General features: G+C 51.3%; 1 protein-coding gene across 3 annotated transcripts in view; it reads right to left on the bottom strand.

Annotated features, from left to right (window-relative positions):
- Positions 1-20,610, bottom strand: part of MGLL (monoglyceride lipase) — a 122,250-nt gene that overhangs the window by 67,557 nt on the left and 34,083 nt on the right. For all 3 annotated transcript variants that reach the window (XM_063114647.1, XM_063114648.1, XM_063114646.1), the window contains exon 3: positions 17,315-17,421. In XM_063114647.1, coding sequence (XP_062970717.1) covers positions 17,315-17,421 — 107 coding nt within the window. The remainder of the gene's footprint in view (positions 1-17,314; positions 17,422-20,610) is intronic.

Below are 20,610 nucleotides of genomic sequence, written 5' to 3'. Positions count from 1 at the left end.
TGTCCAGGCAAGCACTAAATACGCGTGCCCCACCCCCACCCCGGGCACTCACCAATGAGATCTGACTGCATCTGAGTGTCCCATGTGAGGTTTGGGTCCCCCAATTGCCTTTTACCAATAATAAAGAAATTGAGGCACTGGGAACACAGCTTACTGGAGCTGCGATTTGGAATTCTGATCCTGCCTCTATCACTCCTGGCTTATTCTCTCTTCTGTAAAATGAAGACAAGGGTCGCTCCCCTGCCTTGCAGAAATGAACACTTGCAAAAATGAAATTAAATAAAGGATGTGAAGATCTTCAGAAAAGGTGTCATAAAAATGCAACCGGTTGTATATTATTTCCACGTTGGTGACACGTACAGGTTTAAATTGCCACCAGAGGCTTATGAAGTATCTCGTCTGCCATAATGAGGTCCTTTTTCCAGTTTGAGAAGGGCCTGCTGGTGTGCGCTGCCCTCTGCTGAGTCTTCTACATCCTCCCGCCTGCCCTGCTGGGTGGCAGCATCACAGTCAAGTATTTTTAGTCTCGGTGGGCCGGCCATTTCCTGGTCACATGCTGTTCGAGCTACCACTCCAGAAAGATTCCAGCTCACAAAACAGACCCTGCACCCCCACCCCCAGGCAGCCCAGTGAGCCCCACAGAGCCAGCAACCGCTCTCAGGGGATGCGTGTGAAGGAGCCAGCCCCAGCCCCACTTGTTTTAAAGTTCCTTTCAGGAGCTCCTTTTCCTAGTCCATCTGCAGCCAGAGTTATTTTGGATCTTAATTTACAAAAGGAGAGCGGCAGCTATTTCTGAGCATGGGGAGGTGTGTGAAACCTGGGCAGGCTTGGGCTGAGGTCCAGGTGGGCTCTCAAAGCCCCCACCTTGTAAAATGAGAAACAGGGTTCTCCCCCGCAGGTTCATTGCCGCCGCCGCTTTGTCAAGGAATGATGGTGACTCAGGCTGTCATTTCAGCTTCCACTATGAACATGTGCATGGTGACAGGCACCACTTGCCCAGTGCTCCTCGGGGCCAGGTCCTGTTGTAAGTGCTTTGCTGACAGGAGCTCCACATCGAGGGACCATTATGACCAGCTCCACCTTGCACACGAGGGGACCCTGGGGTCAGGTGCCCGCGGCTGGTAAGCAGAGGCCCTGGGTGTCTGCTCACCTCGGCAGCTTCCCCTCCCCTGCCCTGACCTCTGCGTGTGCTGGAAGCTCGTTCTGTGTCACACGATTGCAGACAGATGTGTGATCCACCGTCCTGGAATGTCTTTAGAAAAATACTCAGTATTTAGAGATGGAAAAAAAAAATTCCAAAGTCCTTGTTATCTAACCAGGGTGCAGAGGATTTAAATTTAGACGGTGTCTGGTATGTGGTGGTGGAGGAGCCAACCCCATGAGTGTCTGGAAAGAAGAGGCTCCAGAGGCCACATCATCAAGGGATCTTTTAGATGCCAGCGAGGGCATTTGCTGGGGCACCATCTGAGGGTGTTATAAAACAACTGCTGAAGACATCAACCCTCCGCCACTGCAAAGCCACACTGGCAACAAAAAATGCCTGGCCAGCGTCCACCTGGTCACATGGCAGCAGCTGCTTCAGCTCAAAGGCAGCTCTAACTCGGCTGCCCCAGGTATGGCCTCTGCTTCCCGGGGGCTCTCCTGGACCTGCCTGCTGCAGACCATTCCCAGCCCTGGCTGGACCAGCTTCTGCCTCCGTGCCACACACTGCCACCACGGTCCCTTCCTCTGCGGTTCTCACTGAGCTTCCTTCCCCATCTTCAAACTCTCCCAGAGGTGGAACCCCTACTGTTGGGGAGGGGAAGATGGGGCTGAATTGAAGATGCACATTGTCCCCAAGGAGCAACTAAGTTTGTTTATGTCACAAACAGTCATTTCACCTCAGCTCAGTGACCAGAATCTCAGCTGTGTGCTAGGGAGACAGAAGAAAAAAAAGACATGGGTTCCAGCATGGGAGATGCTGAGAGTCTGGCAGAGGAAGCAAACACACGGACATGTGACTAAGGACACACAGCGTGAGGAGCGCCAGCCTAAAGTAAGCAGAAACTGGACAGGAGCCCAGGGGCGGGAGGGCAGGAAGTGCCCTGTGGTGTGTGCTGGGCGCAGCTGTGGTTGGCGGCACAGGCACTCGGAGGCGGCTGGGCTGCTGGGAGGCTGTGCCCAGCACGGAACATTTGTGGGTCTAGCACCTGCACAGAGCTGCCTGTTGCAAAGGGCTGCTGCTGCCTGGGCCCCCCAAGCCCGGGGCCACGGTGGGCAGTATGAAGCTGCCTGCAGGTGGTGATAAGCAACCCAGGAGCTGCTAAATTGACAGCAGCTAGCTCCTCCCCTGGAGCCCTGGCTGGGCATCTTGGGGGCTACAGGGAGGGAGAAGGTGAGAATCTTGGCCTCAGCACGTGGTCATACCCCCGATGTGGTTGGGTGGCCATCTTCAAACTCCTGCCACCCCTCCAACACTGAGCCCAGGCCTCGGCCACACTGTATCGTGGCTTCCCAACCCACCTGTCCTCAACAGTGAAGCAGAGCCTTCCTAGCTGTATGATCTTGGGCCCAGCCTCCGGCTTCTCCAAAGCTTAATTTTCCCACCTTAAAATGAAGAAGACATGCTTAGGACTCATGGTGCCTAATCGTAATGGGGAAGGCTCGTTCCCTTGTCCTGCATGCGACTCTGCACCCTCGAGTGGCTGTTCCCTGGGCCGAGGATGCCCCCTTGCCTGGAAGTCCCAGTCCTGATTCAGGGCTCGGCTCACACGCCGCCTTCTGAGGACTCCAGCCCTCCCTCCTCCTGCTCCCCTGGGAGTGACTCTCCCTCCTGGCTCTCATGTGCTCCTCCTGCCTCTTGGCCTTTGCATGTCACTGGTCTAAGTTGTGTGTCTCCAACCCCCAGTGCAGAGCTCTCTGGGTAGCACCTGCACCTTTGTGCTGACATTAGCTGAATCCCCCAGCCCCTGCCCTGACCCATTGTCCCCTGTTCTCCTCCCAGATGCAAGAACCCCCCTCTGACATGATGCCTTAGGAAGAGAACCCACTTTCCTTCATGAACATCTGGGCGCACAGCAGACTCCCTGGACTCTGTGCACTCCAAGGGCAAGAGTAGCTCTGCCTCATTCTCAGAAGCAGCTGCCCACTCAGGGGCGGAAGGGGTGGCAGACCTCGAGTGGAGGGAACCCCAGCTGGCCTCTCATTACCTGTCTGACTTGACTCTGTTTCCCTGTCTGCAGAATGGGCATGCAGATATCTAAGCCATAGATTTGTTGTGTAAAGAAGATGAAGGATGGAGGATGCCCAGAGAGCCCTGGCCCCCAGGACATGCCCACGTGGTGACTGCCGGTGCCAGCTGTGGGTGAGAAGAGGCATGTTTCTGAAGTGCTCGAGTGCTCTCCTCATCTGTAATAACAGCTGTACCTGCAACTAGGCTGTCATGTGGGTCAGACTAGGCAGTGTTCGAAGAGCTCTTTGCATGGACACTCAGGGGTGCAATACACATTAATCAATACCGATTAACTACAAATACCATCCCACCCTTCAAGAATTCTTATAAATGCTCTATGAGATAAGCAATACTACATCTATTTTCCAAATGTGGAAACCACACTAGGTAGCATGAAGCTGTGACTAGAGTCAAACTCATGTTTTTCTAAGACCAGTAAGTGTCACCCTCCTAGCCAATACTGACAAAGCCCTTACTGGGAGCCAGGTACACTATGTGGATTAGCTCACTTAATTCCTTTCTCGTCCCCCAGTATCTCCATAGGGTAGAAAGAGACTTTGATTCCTCTCTTGCTGTAGATGAGAAAACTGAGGTCCAGGGAGGTTAGGTAACTTGCCCAGGCCACACAGCAAGTAAGCGGTCAAACCAACTCTAACTTTGCTCTACCCCAAATGTAACCCACATGTACATTAGAGTTAGGTACATCTTTCTCAGCTCCTGAACCACAGCAAATAGCATCTCTGGTTCGAGAAGAATTTTCTTCCCTAGAATCAGTCTTTCGCTTTAACACAGGACCACATGTTTACTTACATGACTATTTTGCCTCCAACATGTGACTCATTTAAGCACTTCAGAAACTGCTTCTTCTAGGGACCTAGAGTGATGTCTGTTTTCTTCTCACCAGAAAACCTTTAATGTTTTCATTTGAGGGACCATACGAATAATTTTGAATGAATGACTACACCTGTGGGGTAAATTCCTTTTGAAAGACAACCAGGTGGCAAACTATCAGGCAGCCCCAGCACTGAAATGAGAAGAGGTGGCACTTGGGGCCGGCCCGTGGCTCACTCGGGAGAGTGTGGTGCTGAGAAGAGGTGGCACTAGATTTCCAGAAGCATCCATTTGGCTTCCAAAGGCCCTAACACTAAATCATGCTTCAGGATTTAGACTACAAACATGCCTACAGCCCTCAAAAGAGTTGTTTGTTTTTGTCACTTCAGTGAAGCTGGGTAGATGATGTGCCTGGTTCCTCTGTGAGCACTTCAGTGCTGGCACCGTGCCACCCGCAGTGGTCACCTGTAAAACAACAGAAGCCACTGGCCACCGCAGACACCACCAGAGGAAGCCCCGAGTGCTGAGAAAGAGGCTCATGCAACAGTGATGGCCTGTGAGAGCAGCGACATTGGGGACCGGATCGTTTTCAGATTAGATTAAATGGAGGCATGAGCAACTTTCCACAGAAAAGACAGAAACTATCAACTGAATTTGAGGGAACTGAAAAAAAACTTTCTTTTCTCAAAGTTAGTGTGTAATGTGTGAGGAGGAGAGATGGGGTCTGTGGCGGGGAGGGCAGTAGGAATACTCACTGAGCGCCTACTGCGCGCCCGGTGGGCACTCTGCCAGCAGTGACCACATTCATTCCATCCCCACCAGGAAGATACTAGGACCTAGGGTCACAGGTGGGGAAACTGCATTTCCGTGAGATTCAGTAACTTGACCAAGGTCACGAATGTCATGTCCTATGAAGACTGTCCCGATGGTTGCTCCCGAGCAGGCCTGCACCTCCCTGCCCTGTACATCTCTGCACACTTCTGCCACAGCCCGTAACAGGCCCCTCCACTGACTTTTCTTTCAAAGCATGTCCGTCTCCCTCGTCGTACTGGCTCTTGGAGGCAGTGACTGGGTTCATGTCATTTCCATATTGTCATACCCAGTGCAGACCTAGCACGTTGGAGGTTCCCATACAGTATCTGTCGAATCTGTTCATTGTAAATATTGAGTGTGTATTTCCAATTTTAACTACACATACACTGCACCTGATTTAAAGCAAATCCTACACAGAAAACACCCGTGTTGATCCTGGCCCCCTTCTGCTTAGAATTTGCCAAATCCCTTTCCCTCCCCCTTGATCCACTTTCTTAGCCTTGCAGAGTCATTTCCCGGTTGCCCCATACAAGGTGTTAGTTCACTTCTAAAAAAAGCCTGACTCAAAAATACTTGACCTTTAAAGCTTATGTTCCTTCTGCTCATCACCATCACACCTACGGGTACCTGTCGTGGACCCAGTTTACCTAACCCCACACTATTTGTTCTCTTGTACCCATCTCACTAGATGAGGTGACGGAGGCTCAGCAAGGCTAAGAAATTTTCCCAAGGTCACACAAGCAGTAAGTGGCAAGGGCAGAGTTACATCCTTGCCTGTCTGGTCCCAAAGACTGTGTACAATTCACTGATCCATGGGGCAGCCATAAAATTCCACATTTCATGGCTCATGGCAAGGGTCAAATGGCTCAAAAACACACTCGGGGCTGGTCCTTGGACTGTGAGATTCTTGAGGGCAGGGCCGTTGTTTTTCTCTTTCTATCCCACCACGGAAGCACGTGGCAGACACGCAACACACGCTCCTTGAATGAATGAACAAATGAATTCTTTAAGAAATGACAGATAATCAGAGCCCTGGGGAGACCCTGTTCCATAAGACAGAAAAAACGTTCCCAAAAGACATTTTGAAGGACTAAGTTTTACTCTAGACACGGAACTAACACTGGCAATTTGTAAATAGTAAGTCTAGAAATGATGCTTATGACATTAAATTCAGCAGGTTTAGCTATTGAGAAACAGAATTCAAACAATTTTTGGTATGTGTCTTTGTCAGGTAACTAAAGTGTGGCTGAGGTCATCAGTTGAACACGTTATATTCCAGAACCTTGGATTAAAACTCCATCTAAATTATTAATTCTCATGACAAGCTATGAGGTAGAAATTTTAATACCCCCATTTTACAGATGAGAAAACTAAGGCTTAGCGATGTTCCAGTAACTTGTTCAAGGACAAATGAGAATATTATGAACAAGTTCATGCCGATCAAACTGACTCCTTAGATGAGATGGACAAACTGCTTGAAAAACAAAACTTACTAAAACTGATGAAAAAAGGAGAATAAAATTGGAACAGTCCTGCCTATGTTAAAGAAATTTAATTTGTAGTTAAAATTCTTCCCATAAAGAACACACTAGGCCTTGACAGCTTCACTAGAAAGTTCTACCAAACATTTGAAGAAAAAATAATAGCAATCTCACACAAACTCTTTCAGAATTGGGAAATTCATTTGATTAGCCAGAATGCCTCTGGTACCAAAACTTGAGAAGGACATTCCCAAGGCCCTGCAGCGGGCTTTGAGCCCACAGCTGACCCAGAGCCCTGAGTTTCACCAGTGTGCCACATGGTCCCTTCCATGCCACTTGCCTCTGTGGAGCGGGTGGGTCGGGTTGGGGCTCAGAGCCCTCATTCCGGGATGTGCTATGACTGCTGGAGTCATAGAAATAAGATGTGGAGACCCCGAGGCCTAAGCTGCTTGGCTCCTGACGCCCAAGATTACTGAGTCAGAGAAACGTCCCGCAGCAGCTCCGGCCCACTCCGCTCTCTGATACCTCCTCGCCCCTGGGCTGAAAGACCCTCTCCTTCCTTTTCCTACTGCAGCTCGGCCGCCCACCGCACCCATCCAGGCTGAGCTAGGCTTTCCTCTTCCACAGCGCCTGGCAGCATGTCACCAGTTGTCATCTGAACCGCCGGCGGGCTTGCTGGACACAGCCTGCCAGTCCCAGCCCTGCCTCAGCAGGTGGGGATGGAGCCAGAGAATCTGCCTTTCTGCCAAGTTCCTGCTGCTGGTTTGATCCAGAACCACTGTGGAGTGAGCCCCTCAATGTACAGATGGCTCCTTTCAGCTCAGCAGCTGTAGTCTCTGAGTGAGACCTGCTGAAAAGAATGAGATCGCCTTGGAACACAGGCTTCTTCCACATCAACCATTAGACAAAAACTGGCGTCTCTACAGCTCAGCTACCCTGAGTCCCTAGACCAGCCGAGGTGCCACAGCCACCCTGAACCCATTTCTCAGATGCAGGCAGCGAGGCCCAGGGAGGTGGTGGCAGGGCCCAGGACCACGGCTGCTGCCCTTGGAGCCGGGGTCTCCTCCCTTGCACAATGGCACGTGAGCTCTGGGGCTGAGGGCGCATCCACGGGGCCCGCTGCCTCCCGGCCCCCGGGGTGCAGGTGCAGCCGATACACAGTGCTGTCCGGCAGATGGGGCCACGGCAAGGATGGCACAGGGCCCCGTGAGCCCCGGCTGGCCCAGCCGGCCCCTCCCCAGTGGCCTTCTTCCTGCCATGGCAGCAGCAGCCCGTCATAACTGCTCGGCCCTTGCAGCTCACATAATGCTGGCTTCTCATGTAGAATAAGAGAATTGTAGAATGGGAAAAACTTCCTTAACTTCTTAGTTCAGCAGTTTTGAAAAAATAATTTTGAAGAGAATCCTTTAATCAAATGAAGTCTGCAGGAAAAGGGCTGAGTGGCCCTGAGTTGGGTGGAAAAGGCCACAGAGCTCAACACTCCGGGTTTTTGTGACCAACCCCACAGCCCTTGGAGGACGCAGTCTGAACCGCTGTCGTCTGAGCCAGCCCTCTTTACTTTTCTGAAAGAACTGAGAGGCCACATGGCAAGCTGGTCAAAAGCGAAGGTGTGAGCGCCACGTGCAGTGCCCACTGGAGTCTTGAGAGTGGACAGCGATATGTAAGAATGTGAACGAACCGCCGGAGGCAGGACTCAGACAGACAAAGGGAGCCTCAAAGCCCTGTCAGGTCATTTGCACACCTCGAGCCACTTGGCCTGTGGTCTAGGCTCAGAGGTTCAGTGACTTGTCCAAGGCCACCAGGCTGAGTGCTCAGAGTCACAAATGTGAGTGCCCAGGGTCACAAGGTTGGATGCTCAAGGTCACAGGCTGGGCACCCAAGGTCACCTGACTGGATGCCCTGCTCCCTCCCCAGTATACCAAAGGACATGAGCAAAGCAGCATGTCCCCTCAGCAGTTCTCTTCCCACAGCAATCTTCCCACACACTGGCACTGTCAGCCCATTATACAGATGAGGAATGTGAAGTCCAGAGAAGGGAAGCAGCTTGGCAAGGCCACAGAGCAAATCTGAGCCAAGGTCTGACTCTGTAAAGCTGTGACTGTTTCACTCCTGCCTGAGGACTGGTGGAAGGAAGGCACATGTGGCATGTGCAGAGCACCCTACAGCACTCTCAAGGGAGCAATCTCGTTCCCGCTTTTATAGATGGGGAAGCTGAGGCTCAGGGGGGTTAAGTGCTTGGTCAGGTGACCAGGCTACTAGGCAGAGGTTGGATTTGCAGCTGGTTCTGTCTGCCTCCAAAACTGCTGCTCTCTGCTATGGTCTGAATGTTTGTGTCCCCACAAAATTCATGTGTTGAAATCCTCACCCCCAAGGTGATGGCACCAGGAGGTGGGGACTTTGGGAGGTGATTAGATCACGGGGCACAGCTCTCATGAATAGGATTAGTGCCCCTATAAAACAAGTCCAAGAGACCCTGCTTGTCTCTTCTGCCATGTGAGGAGTCAGGGAAAAGGTACCATCTATGGACCAGGAAGCTGGCCCTCATTAGACACTAAATCTGCCACACCTTGATTTTAGACATCCTAGACTCCAAAACTGTGAGAAATAAACGTTTATTGTTTATAAGCCACCCAGTCTGTGGTGTTCTGTTACAGCAGCCTGAAAGGATTAAGACTCAATAATACCTAGATTCCAGTCCAGGCTGTTTCCTCCAGGGGTTACTAATAAGATCAAAGGAGAAGATGTTTGAGGAAGCCTCTTATAAACCGCGAGCTTCTGCACCTGGGCACACTGCTACCGCCTGTGAGGGGCCCAAGGTGCTGCGGGCTTCTGTTTAGAGGCCAGCCCTCCCAGAGTGGGGAAGAGTGTGGTGGCTACAGATGCAGGCTCTAGAGCCAGACGGCTTGGGTTTGAATCAGGCTCTCCCACTGAATAGCTGTGCAACCCTAGGCAAGCAGCTTGACCTCTCTGTGCCTCAGTCTTCTCATCTGCAAAAGGGGTACGACAGTCCCTGCCTCCTGGTGGTGCTGTGAGAGCTAAGTCAGATAAAGCACATACGTGTAAAACCCAACAAAGTGTCGGGCACATGTTGAGTGATGAATAAATGCTACTTATTAAGGCCAGCATTGGGGACCCGCAGCAAGACAGGCAGAGGCCCAAAAGGTAAAGATGGAGACAGGGCTGCGCGGGGCTGGTTCTGGCCTGGGACAGCGTGGAGAGGACTAGTTAAGGGAGGGCATCTGCTCTCACCTCACTGCCTTAAATGATTGGATTTGCAGCTGGTTCTGTCTGCCTCCAAAACTGTGGTGGTCTGAATGTTTGTGCTCCCCCAAAATTCAGTGTTGAAATCGTCACCCCCAAGGCGATGGCATTAGGAGGTGAGGACTTTGGGAGGTGATTAGGTCATGAGGCACAGCTCTATCGACATGTGGATTTAGGGGAAAAACCCAAAACATGCACAAGGACTTGTGTCCAACATGATTTCTTTGGTTTCCAAAGGCAGATGTCATCACATGGAGATCCGAGGCCAGCGATTTTCGCACCTCCCCGCCTCTCTCCTCTCCGCCAAGTCTCTCCACTCTGCTCAGGCCTCTTATTCCTACTGATGCCACCCAAGTTCATGACTCAGGGAGGTCTGGTTGAATCCACCTATAAAATGCAGCCAAATCCATGCCATCCAGCATTGTGGTCACTCACCTGGGCAACTGCTCAGGGTCCTACCTGCATTTCCCGCCCTTACTGTGCAATCTGTCTTCTGCATGGCAGCTGCAGGGATTGTGAGAAGCCATACACATCAGAGCATGTCGCACCAGCACACCAGAGTAGCCCAGGCTCCTGCTCAGGTCCACGAGGCCCTGCCCATCACCACTTTCCTGCTGCTTTGTCTAAGCTCCTGCCACCTTGGCTTGCTGGTGACCCTGGAGTACCCCAGCTAGCTCTTCTGCTAGCCCTTTGCACTGGCTGTTCCTGGCTCTGGACTCCCTCTGCCACCCCAAGCTTTGCAGGAACTGGTCCGATTGACCAACACAGCCTCTCCCTCCCCACACCCTCACAGCCTCCACACTGCCTGTCCTCACTGCACCTCGCAGGACACGACATCTCTCCTTATTTACTGCGTCCTGCTTGTTTCTCCCGCCAGCACATCCACTCACCGAGGGCAGGGACTGCGTCTGCCTACTCACTCCTGGATCCCCCATGCCTAGAACAGTGTTTGGCACACAGTTAGACACTCAGGACATATCAAAGAATGAAAGAAGAAAATTATCCCCACCTCAGTGTTCTTTCCCTCTATTTCCTTGTTCAAATTTCACCTCCTTGAGGAAGCATCTTTGAAATCCTGGGACAGAACTTTCAATAGCTGCAGTATCTTCCTGCACCCTGCTTTCCAAACAGCTCCCACTGACACGTATTGTGTCTAACAGATGCGTGGTTTGGCTTGTTACATGCAATCTCTCAGCGATTCTCAAAGCGGGGTTCCAGCGCCAGCACTGGCAGTGTCACCTAGGAGCGGGCTAGACATGCACATTCTTGACCTCATCGCAGGCCAGCTGAGACTGAAAATCATGGGGCCCAGCCATCTGGGTTTCAACCAGCCTTGCAGGGATGCTGATGCCCCCAGCGTTGAGAAGACCTCTTCGTCTCATTTCATCCCCACGGCCACAATGCAACCTTGATATTGTCATTTTTACGCTCACTTCCCAGATGAGCACATAGAGCCTTTATGGAGGTTTTCGTTTTATTCAAGAAAAGAGGCACGTGATCTCATATCAGATACAAATTCACATCAGAGATTTATACCCAATGAACTCCTCAAACTTATCTCAAAGATGGAAGGCTGGGGTGTGCGCAGCCTGAATAAAGAAGGAAGAGCAGGAGAGATGGAGAGGAAAGGACGGCAGGGTCTCTGGGGACATGTGAGTGTCCCGGTCCATTCTCCTTACACACTTGCAGCAAGTCCACTGACCCCAGCCTCGGGGCCAGGCCCCCAGGGACTCCTGACCCATGAAAGGATGGCTCATTTCAGTGTTTTCACTCTTGTATTTACTGAGACAGAAAAATTAACACGTTTTCAAGCATTTCAAACAGAAGTATATTACTTGTAACTGATGACAGTCTCTTGACTCAGATCTGTCTCCCTATATGGAAAAGGTTTTTTCCCCAGAATTTCCCAAATACTCTTCTTCTGCCTGGGGAGGGTCCAGCCCCCAAGAGTCACACACAACTGCCGCCCACGACCATTCGCTCCAGACTTCCTCTTCTCATGTACTCCAGCTGAGAGTGAAAAACACAAGCCTCCCTTTGACACATTCCCTCAAATATTTGCAGATAATTAATTCTCTGTTAATCTGTTGAGGATGGTTCCTCTATACTTTGTAAATAAAGAGAAAGCCTCTCTGGCCCCAGCAAATACATTTTAAACATGCGTGTTAAGAAGCCAGGGGGCTGCTGCCTGGGGAAGGACGGCCTTGGAAGCAGAGTCACTGCTGGGCACGCCCTCCTGCCCAAGGGCTCTCGCCCTCCTCGGCAGACTGGCCAGCTCTGCTGTGTGGAGGGGTCTGCGGAGCGTTGTCACTGTGAGCAGATGGCAGACCAAGGGACTGCATGGACCAGCCCTGGTTTTCTCCGGGCTATATTTAGAATGTCACAGGAAATCTCCTGGTATTTCTGCCCGTTCAGATGAGGCCGGCTGCTCCCCCACTTCTGCCTGCCAACACCTCTCCCTCGCTGGCCCCGACCTGGATCCCCCTCTCCTGACAATTCCAAAAGTCTCCTGGTGGCCCTCCCTGCTCCCAGGCCAGAGCTCTTCCCAGCAATGGTCCTGTCCTCTCTGCTCAAAGGTCTCCACTAGCTCCACATGTGCAAAGGGACATGTCTCAGCCCCTGAGCTCCGCAGGCCGGGGGCTCCCTTCCCCTCCTGCTCCCTCTAGTTCAACATTTAGGGTCCACTAAGTCACCGTATGGGGACTTTTACCTGAATGGGCATAGACATGGGATACTGTGTATCCATCAGATGAGTCCACAACTCTTCTGCCCTGGATGGCCTCCTCTGCCCAGAATGGTGCTTCTCAACCTGGGCTGAACATAAGAATCACCCAGGGGGATTTTAGAACTCCCGATGCCTGGACCACACCAAACACCAAAGAAATCAGTCTCTGGGGCAGGGAGAGGTGCTCCCCGGCATCGTATTTTTCAAGACTCCCCAGAGATTTCAATGGCAGCCAAGATGAGAACCATGGCTGTGCCTGATCAGTGCCATTCCTTCTCCAGGCAAGCTTCTGCCCATCTGACAAGACCCGGTCACCGTGCCCGCCCTCCAGACATTGGGGAAGCCCATGTGCCTCCGCGGTGCCACACTCCTGCCTTTGCACACCTGAGCTACAGGCCTCGAGGCTGCTCCATTCCAGCATCACATCCAAGTCCCTTACAAGCTCCCTTGAAAGCTCCCCCACCCTCGTGGCCACCAGACTCAGGGTTCCAGTGGCCACTCGCTGGATCTCCTCCACAATGAGGAGACCTGACACTGCCCTGCTCATGTGGATATTCTAACGTGGATGTTCTACGACTTATATTTAGAACATTTCTGGTCTCATCTAATTTGGCTTATAGACTCTTCCAGTCACTCAGCAAACACTGGTGATGCCTCTACTCTCTGCTCAGCCCTGGACCACACAGACGGTAAGAAACTTCTGGGGGTAGACAGAGGAGCTAACACACAATGCAGCGAGTCTTTCTCAGCCAGGAGCCTGCTGCCTCAGCCACGAAGGGACAGTTACCACACAGGCGGAGAAATACTACAACAAAGCTGTGCACTCAGAGAGGGCTGCTTTGTCTTCCTGCGGAAGACAGGTCGCGCTACCGCTGGGACCATAGTTACTGTGTCCTTGCGCTCCTGTCCAACACCTTGCCCAGGGCTAGTGCACAGTTGGGAACTTGAACCAATACTTACTGAGGATGCTGACAACCCCCAGTCAAAGCCTTGTGAAGGAACACAGGGACGAATGAGACGCAAGGTAGCACTGTGGGTCAGCTGTTCCACCCAGAGAACATGAGAAGTGGAAATGATCGGGAAATGCTCCCTTCAGTAATAGACCTGGAAGTGCAGCGTGGCAGAGAATGAATGGTTCCCAGCAATGTCCACCGTCATCTTCTTTCTCATGAACAGAAGCCTGTGCTTCCCTCCCTCCCCTGCAGCTGGGCATAGCGCTGCGTGCAGTGCTGGCTGATGAGATGTCGCCAGAGCCTGCTGGGACCTCTAGGAAAGGTTTGCTGTCCTGATAGGAGTCCTGCCCCTTCCTCTTGGTTGCTTCCTGCTAGAGCATGAGGTGGAGCTGGTGCCCCCGGGGATGAAAGCCACACACTAAGTGAGAAGAGCTGAGCAAAGCTGCAGATGGAGCCTCAGGCACTGTGGTGCCATGTAGCTCTGCACCTGCCTCAGGCTTCAAGGGCGAGGGAGAGAAGAGACTTTCCTTTGTTAAGCTGCCACTGTCAGGTTTCTGTTGCATGCGGCCTGATCGCTTCCAACCAGCACGTGTGCTTTGGAGCAATGAGAAAGCTCCACACTCCCACTGGAAAGCCAAGCTCCACTTGGCTATACAGCCTCAGAGTCCTCATCTACAACACAGGGATGGTAATATTAATCATTACAAGGAATTAGAGACAAAGCCCAAAAAGAGCCTAGTACAGGGCCTGGCATTGCAGTTGACAGTAACTGGCAGGAATCATAACATTCACTGCTGGCAAGCTGTTTAAACCCATGAGGACATTCTGTAAAAAAATTCTGAAGTTAAAATAGAAAACAAGGTTAAATTAAGTAGCTACTGAGCATGACACTCCACGCACACCTGTCTACCAGGCGTGCTGAGAAACCCAGCCAGGCTGCCACAACCTCAGCATCTCGAGACTGCTGTTGAAACAATGAAATACTATAATGTAGTTGAGCAACGAGACCCATGGTATTAAAGTCAGTGTCAGACTCATAGAAATCAGTGTTTCTATAAATTGTGTTAAAGAAACCAGCAGTGAAGCCCCCGTAGGCAGCGCTGTCTACTCGTAACGCGCTCCTGTCAATTACTTCATTTGACTTTAACAGCGGCCCCTGCAGGCTGAGAGATGAGCCAGCTCGGTAAGAGCCCTGACTCCCAGCCTCGGCCTGGCTGTCCTGCTCAGAGCCTTGGGGTCACGCCCACCTGGGTACCCAGCACACCAGCTGGTCTACACTGTGGCTGGAATGGGTCTTGGAGGCGCAGAGTGAAGGGGACGAAAGCATTGCACGTTTCTGGGCCTTTTTTACACATTATCTCACCATGATCTCTTGCTCTAGGAAAGCATCCTCTTGCCCATTTGGTAGACGGGAAAATTATGGCCTAAATAAGGTCCAAGATCACACAACTTGGATTCATGGTTGAGTTGGGACTTAGAGTCAGGTGTGTTATGGTCGGAGACCTTGTGCTGTCTGGGGTGAAGGCTGCCGTAGCACGCTCCTGATGACACCGGGGTGTGGGCTGGTCACTAAAGACAGGAGCAGTTTGGGCCATCTAGGCACTGGAGAGGCCAGGGACCCTTCACCAGGGTCTTCTGCTCTGAGTTTTCAGTTCTTAGTATGCCTCTAATTGTCACAATAAATGCCCTGACATTCACCCAGTATTTGTTTTAGTTAAATGTAAAAGTTAGATTGGAAAGAGTGAAGTCTGCGTATGTCTCTGCAGGTATTCATGCCTGAAAATATTAGTATGGTATAACTGAAAGAGGTCAGGCTTTGGAACCAGCAGTCCTGGGTTCAAATCCTCCCTTTTCCACTTTTAACACATTTCTCAGCAAGAAATAAATAAAGCAATGATCACTAACCACCAGCATCTGCTTCTCCAGCTCGCACAATACACCTACCTGGTATTTCAGTGGCAGCCCACCTACCTGGCTTTCATCTACAATGTCAGCCACAGTTATTTGCATCTACAGACAACAAAAGTCACACACACACATTTGACTGGGTTAATTTCTTGAAAAACACTCCTCCCTTAGGCACTTGCCAGAGAGATTTCCAGTGAGTCATTCAAGGAACTTGAAACAGGTGCAATAAACAGCCACCTTTGTACTATATTTAGAATGCCACAGAGAGCTTTGCCTTCACTTTTGATGTTGCTCTGAAAACCTCAAAAGGTGGGTTGTTTCTTTTCTCCCTTCACTCTAACAAGGGAACCTTTTAAAACTGTTTTTCAAAGTGCCACAGTCAGACAAATAAATAAGGCAAAACATTTACTTAACCCCACAGATTTTGCCAGGTTTATCTGGTAAGAAGGTAGGTGCCACTGAGATACAAAAAAGATACTCAGACTTCTAGTTGCAAGGTACAAATATTTTCTTTCAGGATGTTTCTGGAACACAATGATGATGATTGCGAGAAATTTGAATGGAGACAAAAGCAACAGAGAAACAGCATTCTCCACAGTCCCCACAGCAAAAGCCTCAGGGAGAGTCCTCGAATATTATTTCTCAGACAGTCTCACAAACACTACTGGGACAGTTTGCAAAGCACTAAAGAACATCACAACTATCACAAGAGAGAATTTAGTCAATATGATCAATTACAAGGACACTTGCATATACCTGGCTTAAAAAGGGCTCCGGCAAATCAAATTTGCAGTTCCTTACGTACAAAATTCCCCAGCAAGCTTTTTGTCCACCCAGGGACTGCTTTAGTTTCCGTCTGCACAGATATAGCTTTTCATCCTTCTACAAGGTTCCCAGGCCCCTATCACTGACCCCCGTCCCTCTTTTCAGGGACATCACTTAATTATCTATTTTCAGATTAGATCAAACAGAAGCAACATTTTTGGATCTGGGCCAGGATAATAGAATTTTACATTGAGGCTGTGGAGAAATCACCACGTTCTGTCACTGGGAGCTCTTGATTTTAAAGAATGTTGGGTGAAGAACTAAATCAGGAGGCCCCCAGCCATGGAGAATGTCATAGAAATGATCAAGAAAGCACACATGGACCTAGGAATGACCGCTGCAGTTTGACAGTTGTTGTGGATTTCAGCCTGGATATGTGTGTGTGTGGGTATGCATGTATGTGTACAAGGTAGTTCAAAAAGATCGTGGAAAAATATAATCAAAAGATAACATGAATCTTTCCACGAACTTTTTGAAGTACCATCATGAGAGTGTGTGTGTGTTACATTTATGTACGAGGGTACTTCAGAAAGTTCATGGAAAGATTTGCATTATCTTTTAATTCTATTTTTCCATGAACTTTTTAAAGTACCCTTGTATGTGTGAATACGTATGAAATGCATGCATATATGGATGCACATGTGTGTATATTCATGTGTGTGCATGTCTGTGTACATGCATGTGTGTATATATGAATGTGCATGTGTGTGCGTGTGTGCATGTGTGTATGCGTGGGTGTATGTATATGTGTGTGTGTGTGCGCATGTGTTTATATGTGTGTGTCTGCGCATGTGTTTATATGCGTATATGCATGTGTGTGCATGTGTGTATGTGTGTGTGTTTGGGGTTTTCTTGTGACCAATATGGCCTTTTGAGACTTTTACAATTCTCCTGATTTGAAATGCTTTGTAAATCTCTTGTGGTTAAAGTGGCTTTAAATTGTACTTAAACCAACTGCATTGTTTCCATTTGAAATCCCTTGTGAGAAAACCAGGGCCCATTTTGAGAGAAAGCATGTTATAAATATAAAAGAGGATTACTTGGCCTGGGGCAAGTTCTTACATAACATATCCAACTTTGGCTTTTTCCAGTGGAGGTTTCTGCTCAGCCTGCATTCAATTTCAGACTCAACAGAACTGCTGGTCAGACATATTTCCTTGTTTACATAACTACACATTTTCTGCTTAGAAACATCCGTGGAGAATGGAATAATTGAGAAGGAGGAATAACGGCACTGAGACAGACCAGAAAGGGAGCTCTCCCCGTTGTCAGGCACAGCCGGTGCCCAGTGGCACCTGGTACTCACCATGGTCGTGGGCAAACACCAGCAGGTTCAGCCCTATCAGCATCTGAGCCAGCTCGTCATAGCGGCCGCAGTGCTCCCCAGCACCGTGGGACACAAAGAGCAGGGCCCTGGAGGAGCAAGAAGGGAGCCGGGTTAGGAAAGCTCAGGCCACTGCGGCTGCAGCCGGGGTAGCACAGAAGCTCACAGAACATCAGCCACAAGTCAGAACCAAGTCACGGGCTGAATGCCTATCAAATAACACAGGTATGCTAAAATGCCAGGCTTCAGGGTCATCCAGAATAGACCCTGGCTCTCCTGAGGAGCTCTCAGGAAAAGTGCTCACCCCCCAAGCCTCTGGCCTTCACCTATAGAACAGTGATGACAGCACCTGCCTCCGGGTGTGTGTGAGGGTCCCACGAGCTAACTTATGCCCACGCGCCAGGCATCAGTGCCAGTTTCCCCCCTTGGGGATAATGAGGGGCACTTAGATTCATAAATAGCCAATTTTCAAGACTCATGTTCTTAGCAGAAGACCCACGGGGAGCTAAGAGGCAAGGGGTGAAGCCCTGAGCGACCCCACCCAATGTCTGCTGATGGTGAGGAGGAGGAGGAGGAGGAGCTGCTGTCTCACTGAGCACTGGCTGTGTCCGCTCCTCTGTCAACTCCATATCCTAGACTTCCAACCCTCCAACCACTGTGTTTGATCTTCACAAGAGGAGAACGAAATTCAAAGAAGTTAAGTAAACTGTCTAAGCCACGCAGCGCGTTGGTAAAACGTAAATCAGAGTGTGTCACCTTCCGGCCTTCAGGTCTCCAACAGGCTGCCATGGGGCTCAGGGCATGGGCCGCGGCCTCCCTCCCTGCCGCTCACCCAAGCCGGCTTCCCCGGCTGTCCTGACCTGCCCGGCCCCTCGGTACGCAGCACAGCTCGCCGCTGCTCTGGCCACCCACGTGCTCTTACTTCCTGACTTTGAGGTCGGCTCTAGAAGGGCAGGGCCCGCCCCCCCAGAGCTGTGCCCCGGCCTGGCGGCACCGAGCAGGGTCCAGTGGACCTGTGCCGAGTCGCCTCATGCCAAAGCCTGTCCTTGTTCTGCACCTCCTCTTGCCAAGTCGTGTAAGGGTGACGGCGCCAGTTTGTCTGACCGTGCTTTTACTCTTTGAGCATTGCTCAAAGTGCCAGCATTAGCCTCATTTTCCGTATCACCTTTGACAGCTGTCCTCCCTGTCCTTCTCCTAAAAACACACAAGAGATATTTCACACTCTGCTTACTGCTTCTTGAAGTGCCTGCCACCTCTGCTTGATCCGACGTCAATTTGGGTAAATTACACCCGCCCACCTGACATTTCTGAGGCCGGCTGATGCGATTCTTTCCTATGCTTCCTTCAGTGACCAAGGAGCAAGGAACCTCTAACTAGTCATCATCTTTCCTCCTCAGAAGGGGCTGGGCTTCCAGAAGGGACAGCTGAACGTCCTCTGGGAGCGTGGAGCTACTGCGTTAATTCAGCCACTGTTGATGCAGACAGACGAGATCAGCCTGGACCTTACAGTATGTGCCAGCCTCTCCCAGAGGAGGACTTCAGAGTTTCATTTAGCAACCAAAGCAATGGCATGAGGTGTTGTCATTGTGCCTGGAATTGCCTATCAATAGAACCCACTCCCAAGTCAAGATGTAGAAAAATATTTGGTCTCTTACTGTACAGCAATTCCTTCTAACTCAGTGATTCTTAACTTTGGCCACACATTGGAATCACTTGGGGAGCTTTCAAAAATACTGAAGCCCGGGTCCCACCTCCGGAAGACTTCTGGGTCTACTCGGTGTGGGGCTGGAAAAGCTCCCCGCAGTCCAATGTACCTCAAGGTTGAGAAGCATCTGCTGTGCTCACGGCGTCGAGCTCGGGCTACGATGCTGCTCAGATGCCACATGGAACTTAACAGGGGTGAGAACGTAGCCACTGGGGAAAGTTATGACCAACCTGGGGCCACTGGTCACCCTGGGGATAGGCTGGAGAAGCCACAGCTTCTATCCACAGAGGTGTGGGGGCTTGGGGAGCTTGCTGCTGTCATCCATATGGAAGGAAGCCGACCTCATGGCCATCCCACTGCAGGTGGCCGAGGCCACTGCCGCCCTCTGCTCTACACAGGTGGGGCCCTTGGAAGCCCTGAGGGCTCAGCCTCCCCTACCCTGCTCTGCCCTCCCCAGCCTCCCAGTGCCCGGGTCGGTATCCGCTGATCCACACTCCTGACAGCTGGCCTCACTCTGATCTGAAGCTTCTGCTGCTGTAAGACCGTTTCTCCTTAGTACCTGGCTTCAGACCTTGCCTGGACCCCAGTTCTGATAAATCAATCGCCCCTCCCCCTCCTCTCCTTCCCACATTGATGTGTTCCCTGGACCTGAGTCTGTTTTGTAGAATCTGTCTGGCAAAGTGAAATCAAATCATGTTTCCCCTCTGCTTTAAGTACTCTGGAGACCTCCCCCTGTAACAGAACAGAGCCTGACCGCCTCTGCAGTGCCCTGTCGCCTTCCAAGGCCCCCTTTCTGGTGCTTTCTGATATGCCAGTCAGGGGTGTGCTGTTATGTGCTTGCTTAATATCTGGGGGTGGGGTGGTCCCAGTGTGCGCTGTTTGCCAATTCCGTGGTGTAAACACTCTTGCCATGCTGATCTCAAGCTGTTAACACGGTGTCACTGCACTTGAGTTGACAAGAGACAGGCACAATCTTGGCCAGTTCCAGCCAGTTCCAGCTGCTCTAGCATGCCACTGGCAAGTGCATTTCCACCTCGGATCCTCTACACCTGCTGCGGCTTCTGCTGGGGACCCTGCCCCACCTGCCACGACTCTTTACTCGCAGGCTTTGTCTGCTGTGTGGGTCTCCGGCTCAGAGAGGCTTTTTCTGACCCCTTTAGTTGGCAAGGTTTCTTCAGCACTTGTCACTATGCTCCTCTGTAGACAAGCAGACAGTCTTCACTGCCTCCCCTCACTAGAGTGTGTTGAGGGTGGAGCCTCGCCTGCGGTGTTCCCCGCCCCGCCCCCGGCCGTGGAGCCTGCCGGTACAAAGCAGGAGCTGAGGGAGGCCCGGCTGCCCACTGGACGACCCCACCAGGCCTGGGCCCTGGACCCCTGCCCTCTGCCATCCCCAGGCTTGGAATGCAAGCCCAGGGCAGGAGCCCCCTGGAAGGAGCCTGGAGCTGTGTTTGAGAGTGGGCTGCCCCTGGGCTTTCCGCTGCTGTGTCCCACCATCAGCACACCCCTCCTCTGGGCAAACCACCCTTCTCCTTCCCCACATACCTGCTGTGGGCAGAGCCACCCCCCACCCCCG

This window comes from Cynocephalus volans, chromosome 11, assembly GCF_027409185.1.
Source record: "Cynocephalus volans isolate mCynVol1 chromosome 11, mCynVol1.pri, whole genome shotgun sequence".
NCBI classification, from domain to species: domain Eukaryota; kingdom Metazoa; phylum Chordata; class Mammalia; order Dermoptera; family Cynocephalidae; genus Cynocephalus; species Cynocephalus volans.
This window is presented reverse-complemented; position numbering and strand designations above follow the sequence as displayed.